The sequence below is a fragment of the Phyllobates terribilis genome, unplaced genomic scaffold, assembly GCF_046119375.1.
Source record: "Phyllobates terribilis strain yellow unplaced genomic scaffold, ASM4611937v1 Scaffold_5__5_contigs__length_657084704, whole genome shotgun sequence".
Classification (NCBI taxonomy): domain Eukaryota; kingdom Metazoa; phylum Chordata; class Amphibia; order Anura; family Dendrobatidae; genus Phyllobates; species Phyllobates terribilis.
Window position 1 is genome coordinate 390,047,655 of NW_027362765.1, and position 18,380 is coordinate 390,066,034.

Genomic DNA, 18,380 nt, shown 5'->3' on the forward strand with positions numbered 1-18,380 from the left:
TGCTCACACAGAAGAGGACAGAGCGGTGGCACACTGCTCCCATAGAAGCGGACAGAGCGGTGGCACACTGCTCCCATAGAAGCGGACAGAGCGGTGGCACACTGCTCCCATAGAAGCGGACAGAGCGGTGGCACACTGCTCCCATAGAAGCGGACAGAGCGGTGCCACACTGCTCCCATAGAAGCTGACAGAGCGGTGCCACACTGCTCCCATAGAAGCTGACAGAGCGGTGCCACACTGCTCCCATAGAAGCTGACAGAGCGGTGCCACACTGCCCCACTGCTCCAATAGAAGAGGACAGAGCGGTGTCACGCTGCCCCACTGCTCCCATACAAGCGGACAGAGCGGTGCCACACTGCTCCCATAGAAGCGCACGGAGAGTTGCCCCACTGCCCCCATAGAAGCGCATGGAAAGTTGCCCCACTGCCCCCATAGAAGCGCACGGAGAGTTGCCCCACTGCCCCCATAGAAGCGGACAGAGCGGTGTCACACTGCCCCACTGCTCACACAGAAGCGGACAGAGCGGTGTCACACTGCCCCACTGCTCCCACAGAAGCGGACAGAGCGGTGGCACACTGCTCCCATAGAAGCGGACAGAGCGGTGGCACACTGCTCCCATAGAAGCAGACAGAGCGGTGCCACACTGCCCCACTGCTCCCATAGAAGCGGACAGAGCGGTGCCCCACTGCTCCCATAGAAGCGCACGGAGCGGTGCCCCACTGCTCCCATAGAAGCGCACGGAGCGGTGCCCCACTGCCCCCATAGAAGCGCACGGAGCGGTGCCCCACTGCCCCCATAGAAGCGCACGGAGCGGTGCCCCCATAGAAGCGCACGGAGCGGTGCCCCACTGCCCCCATAGAAGCGCACGGAGCGGTGCCCCACTGCACCCATAGAAGCGCACGGAGCAGTGCCCCACTGCACCCATAGAAGCGCACGGAGCGGTGCCCCACTGCTCCCATAGAAGCGGACAGAGCGGTGTCACACTGCTCCCATAGAAGCGGACAGAGCGGTGTCACACTGCCCCACAGAAGCGGACAGAGCGGTGTCACACTGCCCCACTGCTCACACAGAAGCGGACAGAGCGGTGTCACACTGCCCCACTGCTCCCACAGAAGCGGACAGAGCGGTGGCACACTGCTCCCATAGAAGCGGACAGAGCGGTGGCACACTGCTCCCATAGAAGCAGACAGAGCGGTGCCACACTGCCCCACTGCTCCCATAGAAGCGGACAGAGCGGTGCCCCACTGCTCTCATAGAAGCGCACGGAGCGGTGCCCCACTGCCCCCATAGAAGCGCACGGAGCGGTGCCCCACTGCCCCCATAGAAGCGCACGGAGCGGTGCCCCACTGCCCCCATAGAAGCGCACAGAGCGGTGCCCCACTGCACCCATAGAAGCGCACGGAGCGGTGTCACACTGCCCCACTGCTCCCACAGAAGCGGACAGAGCGGTGTCACACTGCCCCACTGCACCCATAGAAGCGCACGGAGCGGTGTCACACTGCCCCACTGCTCACACAGAAGCGGACAGAGCGGTGTCACACTTCCCCACTGCTCCCATAGAAGCGGACAGAGCGGTGTCACACTTCCCCACTGCTCCCATAGAAGCGGACAGAGCGGTGTCACACTGCCCCCACAGAAGCGGACAGAGCGGTGGCACACTGCTCCCATAGAAGCGGACAGAGCAGTGGCACACTGCTCCCATAGAAGCAGACAGAGCGGTGCCACACTGCTCCCATAGAAGCTGACAGAGCGGTGCCCCACTGCTCCCATAGAAGCGGACAGAGCGGTGCCCCACTGCTCCCATAGAAGCGCACGGAGCGGTGCCCCACTGCCCCCATAGAAGCGCACGGAGCGGTGCCCCACTGCCCCCATAGAAGCGCACGGAGCGGTGCCCCACTGCCCCCATAGAAGCGCACGGAGCGGTGCCCCACTGCCCCCATAGAAGCGCACGGAGCGGTGCCCCACTGCCCCCATAGAAGCGCACGGAGCGGTGCCCCACTGCCCACAGAAGCGCACAGAGCGGTGCCACACTGGTCCCATAGAAGCGCACGGAGCGGTGCCCCACTGCTCCCATAGAAGCGCACGGAGCGGTGCCCCACTGCCCCCATAGAAGCGCACGGAGCAGTGCCCCACTGCCCCCATAGAAGCGCACGGAGCGGTGCCCCACTGCCCCCATAGAAGCGCACGGAGCGGTGCCCCACTGCTCCCATAGAAGCGCACAAAGCGGTGCCCCACTGCCCCCATAGAAGCGCACAGAGCGGTGCCACACTGCCCACAGAAGCGCACGGAGCGGTGCCACACTGCCCACAGAAGCGCACAGAGCGGTGCCACACTGCCCACAGAAGCGCACAGAGCGGTGCCACACTGCCCACAGAAGCGCACAGAGCGGTGCTACACTGGTCCCATAGAAGCGCACGGAGCGGTGCCCCACTGCTCCCATAGAAGCGCACGGAGCGGTGCCCCACTGCCCCATAGAAGCGCACGGAGCAGTGCCCCACTGCCCCCATAGAAGCGCACGGAGCGGTGCCCCACTGCCCTCATAGAAGCGCACGGAGCGGTGCCCCACTGCTCCCATAGAAGCGCACAGAGCGGTGCCACACTGCCCCCATAGAAGCGCACAGAGCGGTGCCACACTGCCCACAGAAGCGCACGGAGCGGTGCCACACTGCTCCCATAGAAGTGGATGGAGCGGTGCCATACTGCTCCCATAGAAGCAGACTGAGCGGTGCCACATTACATACATTATGCATTGCTTATATAGCGCTATCATTAGATTCTGCATTTCCAACGAACGATCGGTGCTGTCGGCCATCCTCGGTGACATGGTCTTATTGTCATGATCACTTTACAATCACCAACAAAATGTCTCCACCCTGTGATCCTAAACTTCATCCTTTACCCTTTTGCAAACACCCAGAAGGGGAGGAGAGGAGACCTCACACGTGTGAGCGTAATATGAGTTAGTTGTACACTAGGTTTTCATGGCAAATTTCAGCAGCTGCTCCCCCTAGTGTTTAAAAGTGGAAAATATCAAGACTTTTTAAATTATTTTTCATAGTTTACTCCATTAAAAACAACCATTAATACTACACATTTTTCAATTGTTGATTATTTTTTTTTTGCTGGATGTCACATTCTCTTTAAATACATTGGGGAACACAGGATAGCCATTAGGTGAAAAAAAAAAAAAGTGATGTCTCCACCTGGTGAGCTATACCCGCTCCTCAGACAAGACGGCGCTCAGTCTAGTGTCCGAACAAAAAGGAGAGTAACCCGAAGCAGAAAACAACGGGGAACCAAGATGACCTGAGAAGCGGCAAAAAGGCGAGTGTAATACAAAAAAGCAGCCAAAGTGTCTAAACAGGGAAGAAAGATGGACCAGGGGGAATAAAGAGGAGGGAGACCGCTAAGGGAATAGACCCTAATGTTTCTGAACACTGTCATCCCTTTCACTCACTGGCAGCAACCTTGGAAGACACAGGGTGAATGACATCCGCAGGGAGGTAGACTACTGTGACGTGCACGGTGAGTCCTCCCTGGATGGTGACCTAAGGTGAAGGACGTCCATTCCACCTGGGAAAACCACGTGCTGAAGATCTTATACAGGTCGTGTCTGCCTCCTCTGGGCACTAGGCTAAAACAGAGTACCTTAGTAACAGAGGAGCGGATATTGCTCACCAGGGAGTGGCAACACTTTATTTCACCCAGTGTCTAGCTTCACCCATGGTCCTGTCTCCCCCAATGCTACCAATGAGAAATACACGGCCCCCAGGACGATTCTGTAATTGTAGTCCCTTCTCAAAACCCAATTTCTCCACTCATGGTTATTGGTTGGGTGAAGCCATTTATAGTCAAACTACTGTGTTTTCTCTTTTTAAATCTTAATGACAACCAAAAACATCCAAATGACCCTGATCAATGACAGCTTGAAGTCTTTTGTGGTAGTTGTGGATGAGGTTCTTTATTTTCTCAGATGGTAAAGCTGCCCATTCTTCTTGGCAAAAAGCCTCCAGTTCCTGTAAATTCCAGGGCTGTCTAGCATGAACTGCGCGCTTGAGATCTCCCCAGAGTGGCTCAATGATATTGAGGTCAGGAGACTGAGATGGCCACTCCAGAACCTTTAGTTTTGTGTTTTGGATCGTTATGTTGGAACCTCCAAGTACGTCCCATGCGCAGCTTCCGGGCTGAAGAATGCAAATTTGCCTCCAGTATTTGCTGATAACGTGCTGCATTCATCTTTCCTTCAACTTTTACCAAGTTTCCTGTGCCTTTGTTGCTCACACATCCCCAAAACATCAGCGATCCACCTCCGTGTTTTATTGTAGGAATGGTGTTCCTTTCATCATAGGCCTTGTTGACCTCTCTCCAAATGTAACGTTTATGGTTGTGGCCAAAAAGTTCAATTTTGGTCTCATCACTCCAAATTATCTTGTTCCCGATGTTTTGAGGCTTGTCTCTGTGCTGTTTGGCGTATTGTAGGCGAGATACTTTGTGGCATTTGCGCAGTAATGGCTTTCTTCTGGCGACTCGACCATGCAGCCCATTTTTCTTCATGTGCCTCCTTATTGTGCATCTTGAAACAGCCACACCGCTAGTTTTCAGAGAGTCCTGAATTTCAGCTGATGTTATTTGGGGGTTTTTCTTTGCATCCTGAACAATTTTCCTGGCAGTTGTGGCCGAAATTTTTGTTGGTCTACCTGACCGTGGTTTTTGTTTTTACAGAGCCCCTGATTTTCCATTTGTTAATCACAGTTTGAACGCTGCTGACTTGCATTATCAATTCCTTGCATATCTTTTTGTATCCCTTTCCTGTGTTATACAGTTCAACTACCTTTTCCCGTAGATCCGTTGACAATTCTTTTGCTTTCCCCATGACTCACAATCCAGAAACATCAGTGGCTGGATTAAAGATGCAAGAGTCTGTCTGGATCCCAGAAACTCACTCAGCTTTTATGCACACACACTGATTACAAGCAAACTGGTCACAGGTGAGGATGTTACCTTTAGTAGCCATTCAAACCCATTTGTGTCAAATTCTGTACAGTACAAAACGTGAAACTCATTTTATAATAATATAATTTACTGAGTTAATGACTTTTGTGTTTTCATTGGCTGTAAGCAATAATCATCAACATTAACAGAAATAAACACTTGAAATAGATCACTCTGTTTGTAATGACTCTATATAATATATGATTTTCACTTTTTGCTTTGAAGAACTGAAATAAATCAACTTTTTGAGGATATTCTAATTTAGTGAGATGCACCTGTATGTAGAGAAGAACTAATTCCTCTGCCAAGTTTCATTGCTCTCAGTCCACAGGAAGTGGGCCAAGGGAAATCTTTAATGAAAAATTTAATGAACGCCCTTCGTATGATTCCTTCAGGTTATTACATCCAGATTCTTCTCTACAAGTGACTCTCCTAGTTTTACTCATATGATGTAAGCACATTATTAGTGCCCATGTGCATAATTTTATATTTCTCCTCATTGAACCTCATCTGCAGAGTGGATTCCCAAACACTCAGTTTGTTCAAGTCATCCGGTAACTTATGAACACCCTCCATAGACCGAACTGTAAGTAGTTTGATGTCATCTGCAAAATAGAAACCATGATAATCCTGTCTTCTATTATCACTAATAAGTTGAATAATAGTGGACCCTGCATTGAACTTCGGGGGTCAGCACTTATAACCGGAGACCATTCAGAGTAGCCGTCATTCACCACAACTCAGTCAGTTTTCGATCCAATTACAAACCTTATTTTCTAATCCTAAACATACAAATAATAGGCCATTTTCTGATGACACATTCCATTTAAATTCTATTAACAGGAGAATATACAGTGGACACCTTTCTAGAAAACCAGAACCCTTTTCTTTTTTTATTATGTCAAGAAGTAAAACTTCTGATGCGTAGATTGAACTTAGCGGCTTTTATTTTGTAAATGTAAACTTGGTGCAATTTTTTTTTTTAAATGGTCATAGATTTATTTTTTTTTCACCTAAAATTTTTGGGAACGTGTAAAAGTCTGTATTTCTCTACTTTGCTTATATTTCTCTTCATTTAGGAACACGTAACAGCTATATCATACTCTATGTTAAATTGCAAAAAAAAAAAAAAAAATCAATGTAAGTGCAAAATAATTTAGGAGCGAGCGACGGTGTCACTGCCGGCACACAAGTCATCACTGAACTAGGAGATTAGTGATGTCATCGGCGGCGTCCAGTGACCTCACTACTGCGAGGGCGCCATCAGCCGCTAAGACTATGGCCAAGCTTGAGACATTGTCCCTGTGAACGAGGAAAGAAGAGTCACTCAGCCCAAAACTTTCTTGCACTTCCGCCTTGTAAGACTGACAATGTATACATTTCATGGACTAGTCCTTCTTGACATGCCCGGGGCATTTTCTGGGCTGGTAATTGAACGCACTAAAATCCGGACACCTCCTGGAGCGAATATTGAGCGCAACGTAAATCAGGAATGCAAGAAAAGTTATTAAAAAAAAAAAAAATGTCTTCTGGCTGTCAGTCATGGCAGATGTGACTAAACAAGATGGCACCGGAGAGGCGACGGCGGTGATCTATAGGTCAGTAAATAAGTGGCATCCGGGTTAGATTGTCTCCGTGCATATATCTATCTACAGAAGGAGTCTCAGCTGCCGGGGCTTCCGATCAGGAACCTAGAACACGGGACAAAAACAAGACCGTAAAGATGACATACGTATACTCCTATGGATAGCATGCAAAAAAATAAATCACCAAACCGTGCAGAGAAAAAGTGCTAAAAAAAAACCCCACAGCATTTCTGGCCTTATGACTTTTTCTTTTCCCCCATTCGGGATTCACCAAATGGGATAAATTTAATAATTTATTAGTTTGGGCAATTTACTTAGTCCCCTTAATATTGTTCTCTATTGTATTGTTACCAATCACCTATCAGCCACAGGCCCCATAGATCTACCAACACAGTAGATGGGGTCCCCAGGCTGCCATAACAGTCCGTCAGCCCCCTGCGATCATGACGTGAGGGTAAGAGGGGTGATGTGCGCTGGAAAATAGGCAAAGAATAATAAATGTATAGTCATCTAAGGTCTTTACTCACCACTGGCACCGCGCCTCCACCGCCTCTTTCCGGACTAATCTCTTCCTATCATCCAGTGGTTTGGCTAAGGCACGGATCACTTGTTGCTTGTAAGGCAGGAGCTGTGAGGACAAGTCGGCGACATTTACTAAACGAGATGTTTGGAACATACACATTGCATTATAGGGGTCATCCAGCCATTCGCTGCGCTCTGTTTTTTGCATCGCTGATGAGAGTCATTGGGACAACAATACAATAACGAGCGCCACCGCAGAGAGTACGAGCCGCCCTGCGGCCAACATGAGCGCTGAAGATTTCGCACAGGCACAGCGACCCCTTTAATCCCTTTCCGACGTGGTGCGTATTAGTACGGACCACGTCGGTACCCCCGGTTCAGCGCGGACTCTGGGGCTGAGCCCGCACTGAACCAGGCACATGTCAGCTGATCTATACATCTGACATGTGCCCGCAACAGACGCAGTTGGAATCGCGATCCACCAGCGGCTGTTAGCCAGTTAAATGCCGCTGTCATTCTTCGAAAGTGGCATTTAACTGGCGCTTCTTGAAAGCGCGTCACTGACTCCACCCATCGGTGACCCCGTCAAATGATCGCGGGTCACCGACGGGTTGGCACGACAACCTGGGGTCTGCAGCAGACCCCTGTGGTTGTCAAGTCTAGATTGCTATGAGCGCCGCCCAGTGGTCGGCGCTCATAGAAAGTGAGCAAATCTGCTGCATACAGGCGATCTGCTAGTCGCCTGTATGCAGCAGAGACAATTACTGCTTCTAGTCTCCTATGGAGACTATTGAAGCAAGCAGAAAGTGTGAAAAAATTAAAAAAAAAAAAATATATAAAAAGTTTAAATAATCACTCCCCTTTTGCCCCATTCAAAATAAAACAATAAAAAAAAACAACACATATTTGGTATCGCCATGTTCATAATCGCCCGATCTATCAATATAAAAAAATAATGAATCCGATCGGTAAACGGCGTAACGAGAAAAAAATTCTAAACGCCAGAATTAAGTCTTTTAGGTCGCTGCAACATTGCAATAAAATGCAATAACGGGCGATCAAAACATCGGATCTGCCCCAAAATGATATCAATAAAAATGTCAGCTCAGCATGCAAAAAATAAGCCGCCACCCGGCCCAGATCCCGAAAAATGGAGACGCTACGGTTCTCGGAAAATGGCGACTTTTTTTTTTTTTTTTTTTTTAGCAAACTTTGGATTTTTTTTTCACTACTTAAATAAAAAAGAACCTATAGATGTTTGTTGTCTACGAACTCGTAATGACCTGGAGAATCATAATGGCAGGTCAGTTTTAGCATTCAGTAAACATGGTAAAAAAAAAAAAAAAAAACACAACTGTGGTATTGCACTTTTTTTTACAATTTCACAGCACTTAGGATTTTTTTTTCCTGCATTCCAAGAAAGAGTTTCCAGTTTGTCAGGGAGCGCTTCCAGGTGATTCATTACTTACTCCAAATCTTTCAGGAATAATCCAGTTTATTTTTCTACAAACAACGCGTTTCGGCTATACATCAAATTAGCCTTCATCAGGTAAAATCATAATTGTCTTTTAAGGATACATTTATATGGAATAAAAAGAGGCGGAGGAACTAATCCAACCCCTCAATCAATTTTCATCAATTTAAAACACATGTGCACTTCTAGAAGGTATTAAGCAGTTAATTAAAAGTGAACTCTATATTGATTTACAAAGGTAGTGATGTTTGTTTTTTTTTCCCCCCTTTCTAAATCAATATAGAGTTCACTTTTAATTAACTGCTTAATACCTTCTAGAAGTGCACATGTGTTTTAAATTGATGAAAATTGATTGAGGGGTTGGATTAGTTCCTCCGCCTCTTTTTATTCCATATAAATGTATCCTTAAAAGACAATTATGATTTTACCTGATGAAGGCTAATTTGATGTATAGCCGAAACGCGTTGTTTGTAGAAAAATAAACTGGATTATTCCTGAAAGATTTGGAGTAAGTAATGAATCACCTGGAAGCGCTCCCTGACAAACTGGAAACTCTTTCTTGCACTTTCTGACGAGTCTCCGGCAAGAGAGCTCGTTTTACCTGTTTTCTGAGCTGCAGGCGAGCAGATCCAGACGACTGCTCCACTCCCTAAAGACAGGGTTACATGCTGGATAACAAGACACCACAAAGGTGAGAGCAATTTTTAATTCTAATTCGATATTACTAAAATAATACACTTAGATCTGCGCCCCCCCTTCTTTTCTCCTTTATCTTTTTTTATTCATCCATTTCCCGTTTTCCCATACACGATATGGGAAAACCAGTGATGTCGTTCGAAAGTACAACTCGTCCCGCAAAAAATAAGCCCTCACACGGCCATATTGAATGAAAAATTAAAAAAGTTATGGCTCTGGGGGAGATTGTAAGCGAACTATTACTGATGACCTAAGTATACGCCGCCATTTTTGAAAGGTTGGATAAATCCCTTTAGGTCAGACAAAAAAAACAATCTAAAAAAAAAAAAAAAAAAAAAAAGTTACCATAGACAAAGGGAGCTTTGTAAGGGCCAGAATACACTTCAGAGCTGTAATCCTCACCGCCTGCCAAGACAAGAGCACACAAAGATAAAAATACATGAAGGATGAGGGGGCTTCTCTACATTGCTATACACTATACAATGAGTGATTATGGTGCAGGACAAGTGATACTATAAAGTGTAAAGGCCCCGTCACACATAACGAGATCGCTAGCGAGATCGCTGATGAGTCACGGTTTGGTGACGCAATAGCGATCTCGCTAGCGATCTCGTTATGTCTGACAGGTAGCAACGATCAGGCTCCTGCTGTGAGATCGCTGATCGTTACAAAGCTTCCTGGACCATCCCTGGGTCGTTGCGCTCCCGCTGGGCAGTGTGCATCGCTGTATTTGACACCTTGTCAACGACCTCGCTAGCGATTCAGAACTGAGACACATTGAGGTGCATAAATTGGACTTTTCTGCGTTCATCGTCCCTGATTGGTGGTCGCTACTGCGTCCTTGTTTTTTTCAGATCCCACCAGCGTTCTCCGGCTGTGACTCCACTTTGAACAAATCAGACATCTTTAGCGAAGTAGGTATTGTTTGGGGTCTCAAATGAGTTTCCATTTTTAATTCATTTATAGGACATCTACCAATTATCTGCTATCATTGCTCTTCAGGGAGGGAGGGCTTGGCTTCAATAGCGATCTCGTTAGCGATCTCGTTATGTGTGACGGGGCACCAGGACCGTTAAAATACTGGCAGCAGTTGTCGCGGCAGGTCTTCGCATCATGGGTGTTTCTGCCATGTCCCACTGGTTGAAGGCCTGCAATTGCAGGATCGTTTGCACGCTATTCACCGAGCTCCACTTCCCCATTGGCTCGGTCCACAGAGTCCACAAAGCCAGGCGGACAGTACGTAATTGCATCACGTCGACGAAGAAAGTTTTGAAGCGTGCAACAGTCCAAAAGAACAGAGTCTATTGATTTAAGCTTCATGTTAATTGGCGTATGAAAAACTCTGAAGCGGTTGGCCACGACAGCGTGTCAGAAAACGTGCTGTGTGGGTGTGTGTGCACGAGACCCCTAAAATATCTGCCCATGCAAAAGCATATATATACAGATAGAAGCCAAGCCCTCCCTCCCTCCCTGAAGAGCAATGATAGCAGATAATTGGTAGATGTCCTATAAATGAATTAAAAATGGAAACTCATTTGAGACCCCAAACAATACCTACTTCACTAAAGATGTCTGATTTGTTCAAAGTGGAGTCACAGCCGGAGAACGCTGGTGGGATCTGGAAAAACAAGGACGCAGTAGCGACCACCAATCAGGGACGATGAACGCAGAAAAGTCCAATTTATGCACCTCAATGTGTCTCAGTTCTGAATCGCTAGCGAGGTCGTTGACAAGGTGTCAAATACAGCGATGCACACTGCCCAGCGGGAGCGCAACGACCCAGGGATGGTCCAGGAAGCTTTGTAACGATCAGCGATCTCACAGCAGGGGCCTGATCGTTGCTACCTGTCAGACATAACGAGATCGCTAGCGAGATCGCTATTGCGTCACCAAACCGTGACTCATCAGCGATCTCGCTAGCGATCTCGTTATGTGTGACGGGGCCTTAAGGGCGAGAACGAATACAATGGAGGGCACACCTATGGTGCTAGAATATACTGTGTATTTATGGGTTGGCCAGCTTTTTATTTTTTACATAAGTGCATGTACTGAGGCTAAAAATCGTTTTTGCAATTGGGTTCCATTAAATATTTTGCACCGTTTTGCCTTCTGTAGCCTCCGCGTTGCATTATCTAATCCAGGCTGCAGATGGGAGTTCCCTGAGAATCCATCAGTGAGCTCTCTATGAAAGTATCTGTCTTTTTCTGAGCTGCATGGAAACTAAGGTTATAATGTACGGCATCGGTGAACCCGTCCTACCATGCTGGGGCTGGACGTCAAGCGCAGGAGCTTGGAGATGAGGGTGTCTATGTGGACTCTGAGGATTTCAGCAGCATCGAGCAGCAGCGGCTCCAGACAGGTCAGTGTGGACAGCTGGACGACGTCGTCAGGGCAGGATAAAGCCTCGAGCAGCAGCGAGATCAGCTACACGGGAGCCGGAGAAGAATGGAAAGCGGTGAGATTATTACAGAGATTTTGAGAAATTTTGCACTCTTTTTCTGTTCTTGGCATCGATGTATGATCATTGGGGATCGGTACAGAAGCTGAGTATGGCGGGCAGAGGAGCTGAGACCGCTCCATATACAGCACCAATCACTGGTCAATCTCTGACCGTGGCATTTAAGAGGTATAATTGCAATGAGGAGTCGGTTCCCGCTTCCATCACCCCCCAACGCAGCGCCAGGGTGCCAATGGATAAAGCGTCAATGCTTCGAGCAGCCTGGAGCCTAGTGGAAGCCCCTGTCCCTGCTATTCAGGTGTCCTGTGATAGTCACTCATACTATATACCGCCATACTGAAGTACTGCAGTTTATAGAAAGAAAGCAAATCAGAGATCCAAATCCTCTAGTGAAAAGTAATTTAACCTAAAAAAAAAGTTTTTAAAACTATGAAAATAATAAAAAAAAAAAAAAACATAAAAGTCAATTGAATCAGCCCAATTTTGCCCATCCGAAAAGAAGGAGATTAAAACTTAAAAAAAAAAAAATCTTTAAAGCCGCATCTGTAAAAAGTCCAATCTATCAAAATACATTATGTGGGAAATGAGAATCCATTTAGTCTTCTCAGCTCCCATTTTATGCTCTAAAATCTATCACGTAGAACTTTTACACAGAAACTTTCCCCCTACATATTCCAAGTCCCTGAGATTCGGGATCCAAGCGGACACCTAGACACAACTATCTCTGAATCCCACAAAACAGTTTCTTGCTTGTTGGCATAAAGCCCTTTCTAACCAGGGGGTGTGTATAAACCCCTCCCGCACTAAAAGTGGAATCTTATGCTGGACACTACGTGTTTGGGTGGACTGTACTGATTCTCCAAGCTCGTTCTTTCCACCTCTAATCCGGCCTCACACATCAACTCTGGTGAGCCCATTGCACCCACAGTAAATTTGGCGCCCAAGAAGAGGGACCGGATAACAACTATAGAGATGAACAAATCGATTTGTGGGACCCTGCTCAGTATTCCGTGGCCTCATAGTTGCCGGAATCCACGGTTCCACTTCTGATTATCCGGCCTGGCACAATGTGCACACGTCACGCTGCAATAATCACATTGCACCAGGCCGGCAAAGAGGAGCCGCGAATGCCAGCAGGTAGGAGGCGGTTATCAGGGCTCCCGTCCAGCGGACCCCATAATACCGACCTGACCGCTGCACCGAGGTCCTGTGAATCGATAAAGAAAAAACAATGGCAAAATTGGCGTTATTTTCCGGTCACTACACCTCCTCCAAAAATGCAACAGGAAGCAATTAAAACTTTGTAGTCCAAAATGGTAGAAATAAAAACAGAGGCTTATGAGCTGCAAAAACCGCTCTAGCAACAGAAAAATACTAAATATATATATAGTTTTTTTAATTGCTGTAATCAATGTGATCTGGAGAATCATGATGTCAGGTCATTTTTACTGAACACTATAAAAATGAAACTCACCCCAAAATTGGTGGAATAGTTTTTGTGTTTTCTCTTTTGTTTTTTCTAAACAATTTTACTGCATTTGGAGTTTTATATTCCCAGTATTAAAGGGTAACATGAACGGTCTGATTAAAAAATACAACTTGTCCATCACCCGGCCGTCATCTCCTTACCGATGGGAGCTCCGTCATCAGGACTTGCTTTGGCAGACAGTTCAGCACGTGGGACAAGGCTTTCAGGTAATTGGGTTTGTCGTCTGTATGAAATAGAATTTGCAGAAAGTTAACCCATTAATCGTGCGTCATCTGCCGCGACGTGTAATCTGAAGCACGGCGTGCAGACGTCACCTCCGCTAGCAGCATGGAAACCTTGCACCAGTTTGGGAACGTTCTCGGTGAAGAATCTCTGGCGGAACATGATGCGGATGTCGGCGTGACACGCTTTGTTAAGGATATCCGGGGAATCGGAGACCAGAAGAGAGAACATGTCTGCAGCCAGGGGTCCGAGATCTCTGTCCGACAGCAAGCCGATCATCTGCAAAGCAACCATGTTAATTTTGCTCACTTAAATAGCGCCATCATATTCCGCAGCTTTACAGACATTATCAGCACTGTCCTCATAGGGAATTTGGATTGTGAGCCCCAATCAGTTCGTCTATGGTGCACATGGGGATGGCGGGAGGACGAGGGGAGGACAACATGACGTTGAGGACGACGACGGAACAGCAGGAGGACGACAGGACGGCGGGGAGAACAGCGGGACGACAGGGGGCAGGACGGCGGGAGGACGACAACAGGATGACGGGGAGAACGGCGGGAGGACGACAACAGGATGACGGGGAGAACAGCGGGAGGACGACAACAGGATGACGGGGAGAACAGCGGGAGGACGACAACAGGATGACGGGGAGAACGGCGGGAGGACGACAACAGGATGACGGGGAGAACAGTGGGACGACAACAGGAGGACGGCGAGAGGATGGGTAGGACGGCGAGAGAACAGTGAGGAAACACGTTAGAAGGCAACGGGTCTTGTATAACATGTAACAAACTACTTTATAAGCAAATCTAAGGACAAGTCTACCAGTATCCAGAGAGTTACAGTGAAGGTTTTTAGCAGCCGGTCAGAGCTGCTTCAAAACACAAGATACATAGTATATAATTTTGATTTTTCCCAACGGGGAAAGGGGTAAGAAATAAAATGTGAATACAACTTCTACATTTATATTTCGAAGTAAAGGGTTAACTGTTTTTCTGCAGTATTAACTTTGGTTATTGTTCAGTCAGGTTTTGGGGAAGGTGGGTGTCATGGAGGAAGTGAGGGGCGGAGGCTGAAATGACCTTGAAAGTCTTTTAATGATACCAGATGTTCCTCTCTGCAAGCTGTAGAGCACATTTCTGATTACACCACTGAATAGGACAGACAGACGGGGGCTGAGCTGCTCTGATCTGTATTTGTCTCCGGCCGTAAAGGCATCGATTGATGATCTGCTTAGAAGAACTTTAAGTTATTTTGAAGTTCCCTTTTTATAAACTTAATATCTGCCTTAATTGGACTGAACAGAACAAGAAGACGTTCACCAGCGAAGGAAACAAAGACGCGGGTAAGTGACTCATTGACTTGCTGCTGCTTCTTTGTTGGGGAGGAAGATGGGGGAGGGGGGAATTTTTAAAAGATATATGTGTTCACTGAGCTTCTAGGTTTGGTTGCTTATATTAATCTGCTTTTTGAAACAGGAAAGGAGAATACATGTGTGAGTGATCGCCGATGGGGAATTGGATCTCAAGGTTTTCTGCCGAATTGGTCAAACTTTTCATTGTGCCGGATCCTCGATGGTGGGAAGTGAAGACGTCAATCTACACGGTGACAGAGTGAGGATAGAACTTCTACATTTCCTCAATTGCTGCCCCCAAAAGAAGGCACCTTGGATCAGAAGTTAATTGCTAGCAAACGACCTAGAATACTTGGCTGCGTAAGTTCAGTGACATCAGCGACTCCCGTTATTTCCCACTCATTGACCGGCACTGAATACATCACGCTTTCTGCAATGTCCTATCAGGTTCCTCCTCCAGAATATACTCAAGAGTTCAGCTCTCTAACACTGGACACTACAAAGCCCCAACTAACAGGGCGTGATAAACCCAGGCCACCAACTGCAATCTGGGATCATCCATGGAGTCAACGCGAGCATCTGGACAAGGCAAGTTCCCTGCCGGACCCGTATAGTAGTCCGATCAAATTTTATAGAGAGGTGGTGATGACATTCAAAATTTACAACGCCACCTGGAGTAACTTGGCTGCTTTGTGCACCGGAGCGGCTGGAGAATCATTTGTTCTGGAGGTTCAGAAAGTGGAAATGGGGGGAGAGCAGGTGCCAGATATAAAAGACCAAAAAACCAAGAAATCTGGCCAGCAGTTTATAAATCGCCTTCGGGCACTGGCTAGAAAGCTTGCGGGTGAGGTGTTCCCGGGGCTATTTGAGGTTTATCAGGAAGATGGTGAGTCGGTCAGTCAATACTATGAGCGATGCAGGAGCCTAGCTAAGGATCAGGATTTTGATGTATATACTCCAAATTGCCGGGATGCTCGCATACTGAGAACCTGCTACCTCAATGGTTTGCAAGAAGATTTGAGAAGAAAACTAATGAAGATGCGTCCAGAATGTAAGTGCATGAAGATAGAGGAGATGCTGCCGGTGCTGACGTATATAGAGAAGCAGAACGATAAAAGGATAGAGGAAAACATGAAGTAGCAGTCGTCTGTGCCGGCTAGGTTGTCCATGAGGACCTCTAATGGTGAAACTGTTGTGCCAAGAGTAATAGGAACTATAGAAGAGTATAAAAAGAAGTGATTGGGCTTTCGGTGTGGTGGCAATGGGACACATGAAGAAAGATTGTACTTTTGGATGGGAGGTCACACCATAAGTATAAGTTGGCAACACGGAGTCAGCCCTTCAGGTCACAAATTTGGAACATTGGATTTTTGCACTTATTGTTAAAGGGGTTTTACCATGAACAAAGTTGATTTTAATCAATCGATATTGAAATGATCAGAACTTCCACAATTGGATGTGTTTAAAAATTTTTTTTTCCTGTGCTGAGATAATCTTATAAATGTGCCCCTGCTGTGTACTGTGTAATGGCTGTGTCTGACCGTACAGGAACATGGTCTGATCATACCACATCTCCTGGGCAGGGGAGGAAGCAAAAGAGTATACAGACATTAAAGCAGGGGATCACAGCTGATTCATTTTGTGAGGCAATGCATTTCCCTGCCTGTTCATCCAAATTGTGGAAATTATTATTATTATTCCAAGATCTATTGACTAAAATGAACTTTGTTCATGGGGACAACCCCTTTAAGTCCCTTTCTCGTTAAAGGTAAGGTGACGCAATTTTTAGGTTTGTATTAATAAGTCTTGATTATACAATTGGTAAGGATATTAATCTGTACAATGAAGATATACAAAATGATGACTTTCTGCACCCCACCGGCGTTAGGATCTGAGTCCATACAAGATGCGTTTGCTCTGCTTTAGCTAATGACATTTATTGCATAGATACCAATAACTGAATAAATAAAAGACGCTGACCACCTTGATCGAAACTTGGATTATAAACGTAATAGTTGCAGCTGTCAGCAATAACCATGAAGATAAGCGCTCCTTTAAACATATTGCTATATAAGCCTGTGTAATTTGCTTAATAAACATGAATTATGCTTTGACTCCATACTGGCAGTCACGTGTTTTATTCCTCCGTGTACCTTATATCCAATTTGGCAGCAGACAATTAAGAGGATCTCACACCCATCGAGTGTGTCCCCCAAATCATAATCAATTATTTTCAATACAAAATTATATGTACTACTTTAACTGTTTGTGGTTTATTAATTTTTACTTCAGCCACTGGGGGCTGCCATTTGCATTTGGGGGGGTGTAAATGTCTGAGCGCAACACTTACTCACCTCAAATATGGCAGCCCCTGGGCATAAGAGTCTGGTCGATGTCCGACCGCATCTCCTGCATTATAGCTGCCTCCTGTTTCCTGGCCACGCCCCCTGGGCTGTCCAGGTCACAGCTGTGGGAGGAGATGGGCGCCTTTTTTTAGAAAGTCCGCAGCTATGCAGAAAGCGCCAGTTTCCCCTATCACTGTCAGTGCAAGGACTATGTGTGAGGGATCTGAGGATGGATTTTGGGGGTAAAGAAACATGGATGATGTTACTACATGGGGCTGCATTGTTGGAAGATTGCACATGGAAGGGGCTGTTGCTACTTTTATAATGCTGTTTATTTGGGGGCTTTCACAAGAAAGGAGTATATTTGCTGTGTGTGGGGCTGCATGAGGAATGATGATGATGCATGCTGGGGGGCTGCGCGGTAACAGGGGGATAGTACTTGAGTGGGGGTTGTTTGAAAGGCTGTGGGGGACAGTGATGATCATGCAAGATAATTCTAGTCAAGAAAAAAACTCCTGCAATCTCATTACTTCCTGCACCTCGTTATAACCCAGGACCCTCACTGCAGTAACTCCAGTCTAGCCAGTTCTGTAATGAGGCTACTAGAATGGAGTCTATAAGGAGCACCTGGAACAGCCTCCATTCTAGTTGTTTCAGACATGAGACATCTATAGTAGAGCGGCTCCCTCTCAGCGCCCTCCCCCTCGCTCTCCCTCAGCGCCCCCCCTCCCCCTCGCTCTCCCTCAGCGCCCCCCCTCCCCCTCGCTCTCCCTCAGCGCCCCCCCTCCCCCTCGCTCTCCCTCAGCGCCCCCCCTCCCCGCTCTCCCTCAGCGCCCCCCTCCCCGCTCTCCCTCAGCGCCCCCCCCTCCCCGCTCTCCCTCAGCGCCCCCCCTCCCCGCCCTCCTCGCTTCCTCTCAGCGCCCTCCCCGCTTCCTCTCAGCGCCCTCCCCGCTTCCTCTCAGCGCCCTCCCCGCTTCCTCTCAGAGCCCTCCTCGCTTCCTCTCAGAGCCCTCCTCGCTTCCTCTCAGCGCCCTCCCCGCTTCCTCTCAGCGCCCTCCCCGCTTCCTCTCAGCGCCCTCCCCGCTTCCTCTCAGCGCCCTCCTCGCTTCCTCTCAGCGCCCTCCTCGCTTCCTCTCAGCGCCCTCCTCGCTTCCTCTCAGCGCCCTCCCCGCTTCCTCTCAGCGCCCTCCCCGCTCCCCGTCAGCGCCCTCCTCGCTCCCCGTCAGCGCCCTCCTCGCT

General features: G+C 47.6%; 1 protein-coding gene and 1 long non-coding RNA gene across 2 annotated transcripts in view; one reads left to right on the top strand and one right to left on the bottom strand.

The window, feature by feature from the left end:
• Positions 1-5,131: 5,131 nt before the first annotated feature.
• LOC141273310 (MMS19 nucleotide excision repair protein homolog) overlaps positions 5,132-18,380 on the bottom strand; it is a 76,013-nt gene continuing 62,764 nt past the window's right edge. Inside the window, exons 26-31 of the mRNA XM_073684957.1 lie at positions 13,532-13,718; positions 13,358-13,440; positions 11,530-11,694; positions 9,616-9,675; positions 7,106-7,206; positions 5,132-6,683 (exon numbers count right to left, since the gene is read on the bottom strand). Coding sequence (XP_073541058.1) covers positions 6,656-6,683; positions 7,106-7,206; positions 9,616-9,675; positions 11,530-11,694; positions 13,358-13,440; positions 13,532-13,718 — 624 coding nt within the window. The 3' untranslated portion in view covers positions 5,132-6,655. The remainder of the gene's footprint in view (positions 6,684-7,105; positions 7,207-9,615; positions 9,676-11,529; positions 11,695-13,357; positions 13,441-13,531; positions 13,719-18,380) is intronic.
• Positions 9,140-16,915, top strand: LOC141273315 (uncharacterized). The gene is made up of 4 exons (XR_012322085.1): positions 9,140-9,265; positions 11,386-11,725; positions 13,287-14,787; positions 14,921-16,915. It is a non-coding gene; the product is annotated as an uncharacterized lncRNA (long non-coding RNA).